Source organism: Ceratotherium simum, chromosome 1 (genome assembly GCF_057802395.1).
Source record: "Ceratotherium simum simum isolate JZ-2026a chromosome 1, ASM5780239v1, whole genome shotgun sequence".
NCBI classification, from domain to species: Eukaryota; Metazoa; Chordata; class Mammalia; order Perissodactyla; family Rhinocerotidae; genus Ceratotherium; species Ceratotherium simum.
Window position 1 is genome coordinate 61,191,106 of NC_141900.1, and position 12,690 is coordinate 61,203,795.

General features: G+C 41.2%; 1 protein-coding gene across 3 annotated transcripts in view; it reads right to left on the minus strand.

Moving 5' to 3' along the window:
- Window positions 1-12,690, minus strand: part of CPVL (carboxypeptidase vitellogenic like) — a 131,508-nt gene that overhangs the window by 53,711 nt on the left and 65,107 nt on the right. For all 3 annotated transcript variants that reach the window (XM_087429145.1, XM_004418877.3, XM_087429146.1), the window contains exons 9-11: window positions 12,349-12,480; window positions 7,305-7,403; window positions 5,575-5,748 (exon numbers count right to left, since the gene is read on the minus strand). In XM_087429145.1, coding sequence (XP_087285271.1) covers window positions 5,575-5,748; window positions 7,305-7,403; window positions 12,349-12,480 — 405 coding nt within the window. The remainder of the gene's footprint in view (window positions 1-5,574; window positions 5,749-7,304; window positions 7,404-12,348; window positions 12,481-12,690) is intronic.

Consider the following 12,690-nt stretch of genomic DNA (forward strand, 5'->3'; position numbering starts at 1 on the left):
CCCCTTCCTCCACTTTTGAGGGATAGTTTCATAGGGCACAGAATTCTAGGCTGGTGATTTTTTTTCCCTCATTCCACTCTCTTTTTGTTTGCATGGTTTCTGAGGAGAAGTTGGATATAATTCTTATCTTTGCTCCTCTACAGGTAAGGTGTTTTTTTTCCTCTGGCTTCTTTCAAGATTTTTCTTTATCTTTGATTTTCTAAAGTTTGCATATGATATGCCTAGGTGTAGTTGATTTTTTTTTTTGGCATTTATCTTGCTTGGTGTTCTCTGAGCTTCCTGGATCTGTGGATTGGTATCTGACATTAACTTGGGAAAATACTCAGTCATTATTATTTTTGTGTGTGTGTGTGAGGAAGATCAGCCCTGAGCTAACATCCATGCTAATCCTCCTCTTTTTGCTGAGGAAGACCAGCTCTGAGCTAACATCTATTGCCAATCCTCCTCCTTTTTTTCCCCAAAGCACCAGTAGATAGTTGTATGTCCTAGTTGCACATCCTTCTAGTTGCTGTATGTGGGACACAGCCTCAGCATGGCCGGAGAAGCGGTGCGTCGGTGCACGCCCAGGATCCGACCCCAGGCCACCAGTAGCAGAGCGCGTGCACTTAACCCCTAAGCCACGGGGCTGGCCCCTCAGTCATTATTGTTTCAAATTTTGTTTCTGTTCCTTTCTCTTTGTCTTTTTTTTCTGGCATTCCCAACATGCATATGTTACATCTTTTGTAGTTGTCCCACAGTTTTTGGATATTTTTGGATATTCTATTCTGTTTTTGTTCAGTCTTGGTTCTTTTTTTTTTTTAATTTTTATTTATTTATTTATCTTTTTTCCCCAAAGCCCCAGTAGATAGTTGTATGTCATAGCTGCACATCCTTCTAGTTGCTGTACGTGGGACGTGGCCTCAGCGTGGCCGGAGAAGCGGTGCGTCGGTGCGCGCCCAGGATCCGAACCCGGGCCGCCAGCAGCGGAGTGTGCGCACTTAACCGCTAAGCCATGGGGCCGGCCCAGTCTTGGTTCTTTTTGATTTTCAGTTTTGAATGTCCAGTTGTCATATCCTCAAGCTCAGTTTCCTTTCCTCAGCTATGTCCATTCTACTAATGAGCCCACCAAAGGCATTTTTCATTTCTGTTACAGTGTTTTTGATTTCTAGCACTTCTTTTTGATTCTTTCATAGAATTCCCATCTCTCTGCTTACATTATCAATCTGTTTTTGCATGTTGTCTATTTTTTCTATTAAATCCCTTAGCAAATTAATCATGGTTTTTAAAAATTCCTGGTCTGATAATTCCAACATTCCTGTCATATCTGACTCTGGTTCTAATGCTTGTTCAGTCTTTTTTTTTTTTTTTTTTTTTTTTTTTGTGAGGAGATCAGCCCTGTGCTAACATCCGCCAATCCTCCTCTTTTTTTCCTGAGGAAGATGGCCCTGGGCTAACATCTGTGCCCATCCTCCTCCACTTTATATGGGACACCGCCACAGCATGGCCTGCCAAGCAGTGCGTCGGTGCGTGCCCGGGGTCCGAACCAGCGAACCCCGGGCCGCCACAGCGGAGCGCGCGCACCCAACCGCTTGCGCCACCGGGCCGGCCCCTCTTGTTCAGTCTTTTTAAACTGTGTTTTTTGCCTTTTAGTATGCCTGGTAATTTTTGGTTGAAAGATGGATTGGATAAAGGGAACTATGCTAAATAAGCCCTTAGTAATATGGTAGTAAGGTGTGGTGGGAGGGGAAGCATACTAAAGTCCCACAATTAGGTCTCAGTCTTTTTGAGTCTGTGCCCCTGGACTATGAACCTTACTAGCACTTTGCAGTTGTTCCCCCTCCCCATTTTAGGCAGGACAGCATGGCTAGAGGGGACTGGAATTGGGTATTTCCTTTCTCCCACATGGAAGGCTAGAGCTGAAGTTGAGTATTTCCATTCCCACAGGTAGATGAGACTCAGATAAAACCCCAGCAGGTTAGGCTCTGGTAAAATAGTTTCCTGAGGGCAGGCCTTGTTTGAAACGAAAACCAGAATGCTTTGGTGTATTTCAAAATGGTTTCTTTTTACCTCCCCTTGCCTGAAGCAGAGGGGACTTTTCTCCCATATTCGCTGTGAGGACTTTGTAGAACTCCTAGAGATTAAACTCACAAAAGCGTGGGGCCCCCCACGACTGGATTCCCCCTGAGTCTTTAACTCTCAGACTTGTCCACACTGCACCTCCAGTAATTCATCAATTACAGTTCAGGTTTTCCTCCCCTGCCACCGGTTCCTGCGGAGGTTTCTGCTCGGATAAGTGATGATTCTCTGTATCCACCTGTCTGTCTCTCCAATTTGTGGGTAAGTGGTTTACTCTGTGACCTCACTTCTCTCAAACATGTAAGAAGAGTTGTTGATTTTTAAGTTTGCTCAGCTTTTTACTTGTGGTTAGGATGGAGCGGTAACTTCTAAGCTCCTTACATGCTGACTGGAAACCAGAAGTCTGTCAAGTCTTTTTAATTTTTGTGTTTTCCAGGGTTTCTTGTATAACATTTGTATATAGCAGGTGCTTAAATACCTTTGCTAAAATGTCTTGAACATCATTGATAACGGCTTATATTTTCAAGCACTTTCTAAACACCAGTCACTGTTCTAAGTGTTTTACATACATAACCTATTTAAACCTCACCAGAACTCACTCGTAAGCTGTTATTATTCCCATTTTACAGATGAGGAAGCTAAAGCACAGAGCATTTAAGTATCCTCCCCCCAAAGAACACAGCCAGGCATGATGGAACCAGAATTCAAACTCAAAATGTCTAACTTGAAAATCCATGCTCATAATCACCATGCTCTGTGCCCGGCTGACTCCTAAAAATCCTAAAAATATGGTGACTTGATTCAATCATGAAAAATTCGAATAGCCCAAAAGATCACTTCTCCTTCTACTTATTTTGGAAACTGCTAATATGATATTTCAATTTGCCACCCAAACATCTGAAATTACTGAAAAGAGAATGCCTTTGAGCACATCCCCCACAGGGTATTACAAGAAAAGGATTACATGTTCATGTAGTCCACACAGAAATTGACGTACCACAGGAATTCTATTAGTTCCCAGAAACTGATGAAGGTCTTCCTTAACCATCAGAGATACTCTATATTGGTTAACATAAATCTAGGAAAAAGATTTCCATATCCCTGTGAATAGAAACATGTGCATTATTTTCTACGACAAATTAGCACTGAGTCTTACATAAATGTAACTCTGAGGGTACTAATGTCTTAAGCCAACTAGATTATTCTGATTCCATTGCATATACATTGAGGTTCACCACCATTAAGAGACCAGCCAAAGATAATCACTGCCCTGTGGGCTATGCCAGCTGTAGCGATGAATATGCAGTCTGTCTGAGCAGCAGCTGGTTTTTGGTCTGTACTCAGATTGACTGCATACTTTGTTCTCTTTCTTTATGGAAACTTGGTTTATCTGCACCACTGATCTATTCTCTTTTTTTCTGACAACTTATTCAGAGTTTAAAAGTTTAGAAAATATTCTTATTTCATTGGAATTCATATTGGGAGGTTTAGGATACATGGGAAACAGAGACAGAGATGTTTAAATATCAAAACGCAGGATCATCTTTAATCAATGTATTCTCCTTTATCATTAAATGGATGCTCTATGGCAATTAGCCAATATCAGGAGAGTTTATATCATCAGGTGAACTGTATGTCCCACCCTATCCTCACTTGGCTGAGAAAAGAATCATATTCTAGTTAAACCTATACAGTGAAAAAATTTATCTCCCAAGAGCACAAAAAAATGTACATGGGAACTTCCTTATCTGTTCTCCACCCAAAAGAAACACTTTGCATTCTTTAATGTTATATTATAGCACATTGTTTATGTCTTGAAAACAAGCGGTGAGCTCTTTTTGGTTTAATAACTTTGTGGATGATAACTATCTAATGGACTATGGACAAGTTTATTAGATATTTTTTGATATAGCACTAATTTATAGAACTCATTTTTCATTCATTTGTTATTGACATCTGCTCCAGACTGGTGTTAGAACTGACAACCCATAATGGCAGTACAGTGTGCTAAGTGTGACCAAGCAGTAGAGACAATACAGTCTGAGAGCTCAGAGAAACCAGCAGTGCTTTATGAAGGTGCTCAGAGAAGGCTCCAAGCAGGCAAACATTAAGAAGCACTACATTCCTCTGGCAGAACCAAACATAAAGATGATTGAAATTCTGACCTCATCTAGTTAGACTCTTTCTTTCCCAGAAAGTATTTCATCAAGTTCTGTAGATTTATAATGGGTTTGTAGACTCTGCATGCCACTGACCTTAGATTCTTTTCAACAAGGGCTGTATGTCTAGGGACTCAAACTCGGAATACTAGAGGCAGGACCAGAAAATGGACCTTCTAGGTCTGGCATATTCTGAAACACAATCTAGTAAGGGTGCATTTGGCCAGGGACTCCCTGGACAGTACTGACGGTTGTACACTGAACAATCCCAAGAGACACTATTCCTAACACAGACATTGTAGAAATGTGCATTCCTCATGGCAGGCATTGGTGGTAAAGAGTCTGGTTCAAAGAAAAGTGGTATGTTAGGACAATTTTTTGACAGATGGAAATAAAGTATCTTGAGGAGAGATTTGCCTTTTTTCTAATTCATACAAAGGTGTGTTGGCTATAGGCTGTCCTGTTTTTGTTTATCCCAAACATTACTCTTGCCTCTGCCAGGATATAGAGAGGAAGTGGATCACCCCAGGTGGTGGTCTCGCCTATCATTAGCACACTTATCCTGCAGAGGTGCCCCATAGACCATGCCTAGGACAGATGATAACAGCTCTGGATAATCAGAGGATGAGGTGAGAAGAGTAGTAGTGGGAAAGAAATGCACAGGATGACTTTTCCCTAGTCACTTGCTCTCGGTATCCTCCCTCTCGGTGAGAATTCTAGGGTCCATGCCTCCTTTGCCTGAACCTTCAGGGCTTCCTGTCCACGATTTCACTTTCCTTTGGTATCTCCAGCAGCAAATCAGGCAGAACATCTCCATCAGATAACACAGTGCTTGACTCTACACACCTCCAAAAGGGACCTTTTCTCATCCATCGTTTCAACCCGACAGCCTAGCACAGTGTCTGGCTTAAAGCAGACACTGGAAAACTGTGGCTGAGCAACGTGAATGAATACAATTATCAGGCAAAATGCATTTTTGGAACAACTAGTTAATTTCATTTATCCCTGAATCATTGGGATTAATATTATAAAGCTAACAATAAGGGAAAATTGGCTTACACAAGGGCAGTCATCTTCTCGGCTCTGCTATACTTCTTTTCTCAAGAAAGGATAAGAGGTGGCATGTGCCACAGGGAATTTTATTTTAAGGAACTATCAGGGGAAAATGATTTAATTAGAAGGAAAAAAAATAAAGCTTTTACTTTGAAGAAATCAAACAATGAAGGAGTTGTTATTTAGATTTATAAAATATAAAAGTAAAAAACAGCAGGAGTCAAATTACAAATAAAAGAAAGTCCCCTCTGCTCTGGGTAATCTGAAAAGTTCCTAAAATAGACAGTAACTGAAGTAACTCTCTTACCTTGTAATTATTCATGATTTCAGTTAACCATGGCTTAACTGACTTGACTGTGTCTTCTCGCAAGTACTTTTCAACTGTGGATCCATCGTTAAAAGTTCGGTTTCCCACATGGATGGCTTGCCTCACTTCTGGCAGGGACAAAAATTTCCCATAGTACCTTTGGTCCTCAGGTTCCTGGCAGAAGGGGGCATCAGAAAGATATTAGGGGCACAAGGCTGGGGGGGGAATAGCATGCTGGGGAAAGCTTCAAATTTCTCCTACCATATACCACAATGAACAAGAAGTGACGTGCCTAGTAACTTGTCTCCAGCCTGAAAATTTTAACTGGGGGTTTTGAGGTAATTTAAATTTTACTAAACAACAAATCTGGATGATCTGACACTCTTAGAGCCAATACCCAATTTGCAAATGCTGCATTTTCTTTTTTGAAAACTAATGTTTTGCAATCTGTGAATCCAATTAACAACCCCATTCGAGACAAAGATAGGGAAAATGGAAGAGGTGAGATTATTATAATCAATTTGCTCCTTGTTGGGGGCTCTGGGGAAAAAAGCTCAAATGGACCACAAGGGGCCAGGGTGGTGGCATGGTGGATTAAAAGCTGAGGATTTCTTTTCCATGTTCTGTTGTTTATTAAAACCACACGCACAAAATAATCAGCTGACCATAATTTAAGGGGGAAAACATATTAAGTGTAAAAACAGATAATACTTTATGAAGGACATAAGACAAAAAAAAGTGTCCATGAGCCTTATTTTAAAAAAATGCATAGAAGTCTCTGTAATATTATTATATACTGAAAGAAAAAAGGAGTAAATGCTGTTTTTAAAAAGTTGCAAAAGGATAAAAAAAACTGTTAGAGTTTGAGATCAACAATTTTGTGCATCAACAATTTTTGCTAACTGTGAATACATTACTTTGTAAAGAAAAAAATGTAACCAGATATTTTGTTTCTCTCTTGCCTACCGTATGTTTTTTTTCTCTTGGTAGAATCTGAATCCAAAACCACAGGGTTGGCAAATTCCATTGAAATTAGCTTTATATTTTATTTACAAAATAGTTCATAAAAATTTTAAAAACAGAATGCATTGTCATATACACTAGACAGATTATACAAATCCAAATCCCCACTTTGGCTCCTTTTGTCTTATTTGATTAATTCTACACAAAAGACATCAACTTTGCCCTACTTTTATGAAAGAAACTACTTGAATACTCTGAGAAATATTCCAGAGGGCTTTAAGTGAGGGCCATATTGAATGCACAAAACATCTTAAGTTAAAAGACAAAGCAAATATTTTCATAAAGGCTTTGGTAGTTTTGATTATCCAAGCTGTCTTAAGAACAGAACAAATAATGTGGGCATTTTCAAGAAACTCACTACAGGCTTGGAGCTCTGGGACCTGATATTCAGAACTGCCTCTGTAATCCTGGCCTCTGTCCTTCACAAAAGAAATTCTATATAACAAGCTCTACTGGGGGGAAATTGTGTTAATCAGAGATTGTTTTGAGTTATCTGAAATATCACACATTCTCGATGGTCAGATCATCATGTATACAACATTGGTGGGGAAAAACACCCTACGATCAGTACATCAAATAATGCAATGCAGTTTGGACATATTTGTCTAGTATAGAGTCAGCTATAATACTTATCAAATTAGAGGAAGTTTGGTTTTGCCACAAGTTTTAAGCAAACACTATTATGGTTTTTTAAATGTTCTCATTACCGTGCACTGTAAAAAGTTATAGTAATTAGAACATCCTGTAACATTCTGGAAGTAAGAAGGCTCGCTTGTTAAGTCACCATCTAGTAGTTTATCCAGTACCTGGTGGGGGGAGGGGAGGAGAAAGAAGGAAAGAAAATATCAGGGTGGGTAAAAATATACAAGCATTTGTCATTCCATTTATTCAATAACTTTTTCATCCCTGCATTCTTTCATTCAACAACCATTTATTGCACATCTTCTCTATGCTAGACATTCTTCTAGGCATTGGGGAAACAGCAGTGAACAAGAGAGACCAGAAGTTCTCTCTCATGGAGCTTATATTCTAGAGGGGGACAGTAAACAAGCATTAACAGGTAAAATATGCAGTGTGTTAGAGAGTGCTAAGTACTAAGGAGAAAACTAAAGAGAGAAGGGGAGTAGGAAGTGTCATGGGTGCATGTGATATGTGTGTGTGTGAGTGTATGGGACACTGCAGAGGGGAAGAGACAGAGGTCTCACTTAGAAGGCGGCATTTGAGTAAAGACCTGTTGGAAGGGAGGAAGTGAGCCATGTGGACACGGACAGAAAGAACATTCCATGCAGAGGAAAGAGTGAGCTCTAAGGCCCTGACTGTGGGAGTGAGCCTTGTAGGGAAGGGTTACCATAACACAGATCCTTGATCACTCACCCACAGGATGAGGAGAGAGGACAGAGGATATGGACATACATGCAGGTGCTTAGAGCTGGTGGAAGTTATCTTTGGACTTCTGACTTTCATCAGCTGAGGGTGAGAGTGGTCAGCATGGCTGTGTGCTTTTCTCTAGTCGTGTTCAGCTGCACGGAGGCAGGCATGGAGGGGTAGAGAGGTGCATTTAGCCAGGACTGTGGTTTGGCCAAAGGAGATGGAGGAAGTGCAAAAGGAACAAAGGTTGGGAATGTATGTAACTGACTGACCTTGGATTTAAGTTGGGTAATTAGAGAAACTAAGACTTGAGGGGGTTAGGGATCAAGAAGAGGTAGTAGGATCAATGGACTGAAAGACAATGGGGCTGCAGGACTGTTATTCAAGTTGGTATATTCGCAGAAGTGAGCCAGAAGGATGGGAGGTGGAAGCTGGAGGAAGATGTTTGAATCTGAGATTGTGGAGTGATTGTTGGCTTTTTGTTGTTGTAATGGGAACGAGCAGCTAAGGCAAAGAAGAGAACAAAATCACTGAAGGAGAGGAGACTAAGGCGCCGAGGGACCAACTACTGTGGATACTACAATCACCAGAAATGATGACAAGAGTAATGGTGGAGAGAGTGAGGCAGCGAGGCAGGAGCTAAAATATTCAGAGAATGAGGAGTAAGCAAGGGGTTGGTAGATAACTGCAACAAGAAGTGGTGGGTGGTACCATGTGAGGACATGAGAGTCAAAGCTCAGTGCTTTAGGAGGGCGGGAACATGATCTGGAACAGCGATGAGGAGCAAGGAGGATGCTTACTCTACCTATAAACCAAGTGGTACAAAGTAGGTAAGAGAGAAAACAGTCTCCATTTGAGAGGGCTACAGGGGAAGCAGCATCATCAGAGAGAAGCAGATTTGGGGTAGAGCAAGAAGATAAAGGGAATAGTCATAGAAGAGATTAAGACTATTGAAGGGGTTTGGATGAGAACATTGAGTTGTAAGAGGCTCTTGTAAAAGGATTTTAAGAAATGAATTCAGCACATTTTCAAAACTATCAAGTATGAATTTAGGTTTCTTACAAGGTAAGTTATTAGTATCCTAATTTTACATATGAGGAAAGTGAGGCACATAGAGGTTAACTCACTTGCCAAGGACACCTCACTAACAATGTCAGAGGTGAGACTCAAACTCAGGCCATGACTCTCCAGCCTGCACGTTCAACCACATACTAGCGCCCCAAGAGTCAGACTGCAATGTCTCCTAGTCTTCAAATCTTTCTGGGCATGCTTTTGGGTTTAATATAAAGATTCATTATTTTATTACATTAGTTTTCTGTTTCAAACATGAAGCAACTTAACTTATCCAAGTTACTCTTGCCACAGGGTTAGGGACCAAGCATTAAAAGGATCATCATGGTGGAACATGGGGGTAGGGTGGGTAATAATTATCCTTTAGCAATGCTACGGCTGCTCAGGGCCACTGTATCTGGCTTGCAGATTGTGCACTACATGGGGATGCCTGGCTGAGGGGTGAGAAGGGGCAGAGAACCGGCCAAAGTTCTGCTTGCCAAGCTGGGTAAGTTTGGAGAAATGGCTACTTTTTATCCTCACAAAATGGCAGCATCTGCTTGCCAAACCCTGAACCCACAGGACTATGTCAGCCCAGAGGAGGTGTCTTTTTCTAATCTGTCCATCCAGAGGGGACACTGTAGGCTAGCAATGGTCCTGAATGCATGCAGTATTTCTGGAATTCATCTTTAGAAATTATCTTCAACATCAATGGGAAGAGAATGGCTTTGATTTCAGGAAGAGTCAAAAGTGATCTGCTGTCAAACAAATAAAGTGGGTGGTCAGGACCTGTGAAATCCAGCTTCTGGTCAAAACTTATTTCACAAAGAGAACTCTGTGATCCAGAACATTGTCATGGATGGGAGACAATACAGGACCGGAGATTGGCCATTGTGCATCTTGCAGAATCTCTATGATGACCCAGGATTTTTATACAATGCCTGAAAATTACCATAGGAGAAATACTGGGTGGGAATAGGGGGGAACTTTTCCAGCCCTAGGCCTGCCAAAATCTATTATGCGGCTTTTGGCAACTGATTGCACCCCTCTGGGCCTCAGCTCCTCATTAGTGAAATGTGGATGTGCACATGTGCGCAGGGAGAGACGATAATCTCTAAAGTTCCCTCCAGCCCTGAGTTACTCCTCTTTGATTAACTAAATCATTTTAAGGGATCAGAGCATCAAACAGGCTTTACTATTTAGGTTTCAGATTTTGACATTTGTATTCTCTTGGGTTTCAGGATTTCTTGGAGTTTTCAGTTGCATAGGCTGAAACACACTTTACCACTACTTGCTTACTTTCCCAAGAAGTATCATTTTATCTATTTCCCTTGAAAAAGTAAAGGTGTTTTTTTTGTGTGTGTGTGAGGAAGATCAGCCCTGAGCTAACATCTGTGCTAATCCTCCTCTTTTTGCTGAGGAAGACCAGCTCTGAGCTAACATCTCTTGCCAATCCTCCTCCTTTTTTTTTTCCCCAAAGCCCCAGTAGATAGTTGTATGTCATAGTTGCACATCCTTCTAGTTGCTGTATGTGGGACGCGGCCTCAGCATGGCCGGAGAAGCAGTGCGTCAGTGTGCGCCCGGGGTCCGAACCCGGGCCGCCAGTAGCGGAGCGTGCGCACTCAACCGCTAAGCCACAGGGCCGGCCCAAGGTCTTTATGTTTTAATTCATTATTCAAGATATTGGACCAGTGGTCACACACTGCATACCATCCAGGGTTTTTTGGTGACTTTTTCTTCTTTTGTTTTCTGATGAATCTGGTTTGGGAGAGACACCATTAACCTCATGGCCATCTTCTCATTATCTCTGAATACACAAAATTCCTGAATTTTTCAACAGTTTCACTAATCCTGTGGGTGTTTAGGCTGTTGCATCATGCAACACAGACATCTTTCTGCTTTCTTTACCCCTTTGGGCCTATCAAATATTCTTGCCCTTGACATTGCTTAATCCCTGTATGTTTCTTCAAAAACACATCAAATGTCTCACTTGCGGATTGCCTTCATGCAATGTAAAATTTGGTATTCATTCTAAATTCTAAAGGTTTAGTTTTTACCCTTTCTGCATACCACAGCAGATAGCCTAAAAATCAGTCTTGAAAATACTGCCATTGCAAGTTGAAGAAGGATTTTACAAGTCCCTGATAAGATCCCGCTTCCCTTGTATTTACAATTGCACAAGAAATTCTGAATCCACACTCTGCAGCCAGGTTAGCTGTCTTGACACAGAGAAGGGGAGACTGTTAGCGTCCTGCGGAATGGCTCGGGACTCCCAGAGCTCACTCCAGCTGCTATCAGAATTCACAGCAAGGGCAGTCACTTCCTTGAGGGATTTCAGGTAGTTCCCTGGGACCCTACTTGTAAAATGGAGCATAACTTGATGTAACCCTCCTTCTCCCTAGTTAGTATGTCTCCTGTTTTGATGTGAACAGGCTGACCTGCAGCGCCTAGAAGGCTATTAATATCAGGCCTTAGCCTTAATAACAATAATGCCATTAGGTAATTGTTATAGGATGTGCTTCCAATAACAAAAAGATTAAAGTCCTCAAAATTCAATCCTTGCCTCATTTATTAATGTGTCAGACATGGTGGCTCTATGGTAAAGGTGGCAAAAACTCCCTAAGGAGATTGTTTACACATGATCTTTGTCTGCAGTGGCAAAACAAACAGAAAAAACAGAAAACTACCCAACCTCTTGCATCCTAATATTTAGTAAAGTCTTACATTTTAAATTTTAAATAACCAAAAAAAAAAGGATGAAGAAATAACCATATTATTTGATTCTCAAATTCAATTTTAGGGCAGTAATGTGATGATATTTACAAATATCAATGGCTCTTTGTAGAAGTTTTAAATTACTACACTTTATAGTCTTTGTTCCTGACACAGAGGAACATGTGACATTTGTTACACACTGTGGTCACTTCTCTAGCTGAAACCCTTTGTGTGGATATTACTCTTCAGAAGGGGTTAGAGCATATGTTGAAGCATATGCATCCACTTTCCAGGGTGCCTTTCTTCTGATTTCCTTATGATAGGGTGTGCCTTTAGGGCCTACCCAGCATGTAAAGAAATCAAAACAGTTAATGAAAGACACAGTTAGATAAACACTCTGAGGTGATCTCAGGTTTAAAATATAGCCAAAGTAAATTCAAAGAAACCCGGACAGGTCTTTTCTTCATTAGGAGCACGCTCATCTTGCCTCCTGATCTTGGACAGCATAACAGATATAGCTTCTCGAACAACAGCAAAAAGCCTGAGCACCACAGTGCTTCTAGGACCCTCCTCAGATGGTTCTCATTGCTCCAGGGCAACGCAGGCCCCACAACTCACTTCAAAGGCTTGAAACCACTTCTCCTTCTTGATGAATTTCACACACTCATCACACTGCTTCTGGAAGTACTTTCTCTGCTTCTCATCCAACAAGCCAATTTGGTACAGGAATGCTGCATAGCCCCCTATGATCTGAGGAGAAAAGAGGCACACAAATGCCACAAGAAGAGCAGGAGAAGTTAGGGAAGCCCATTGACTTGGTGAAATAATCCTTTGTAATTTGTCAATCTCACACTAGAATTAGCCAAGCAAGACAATTACACACACACACTCACCACACACCACAGAAACACATAAAAATATACACACACACCACATATCACACAACACACAAACACATAC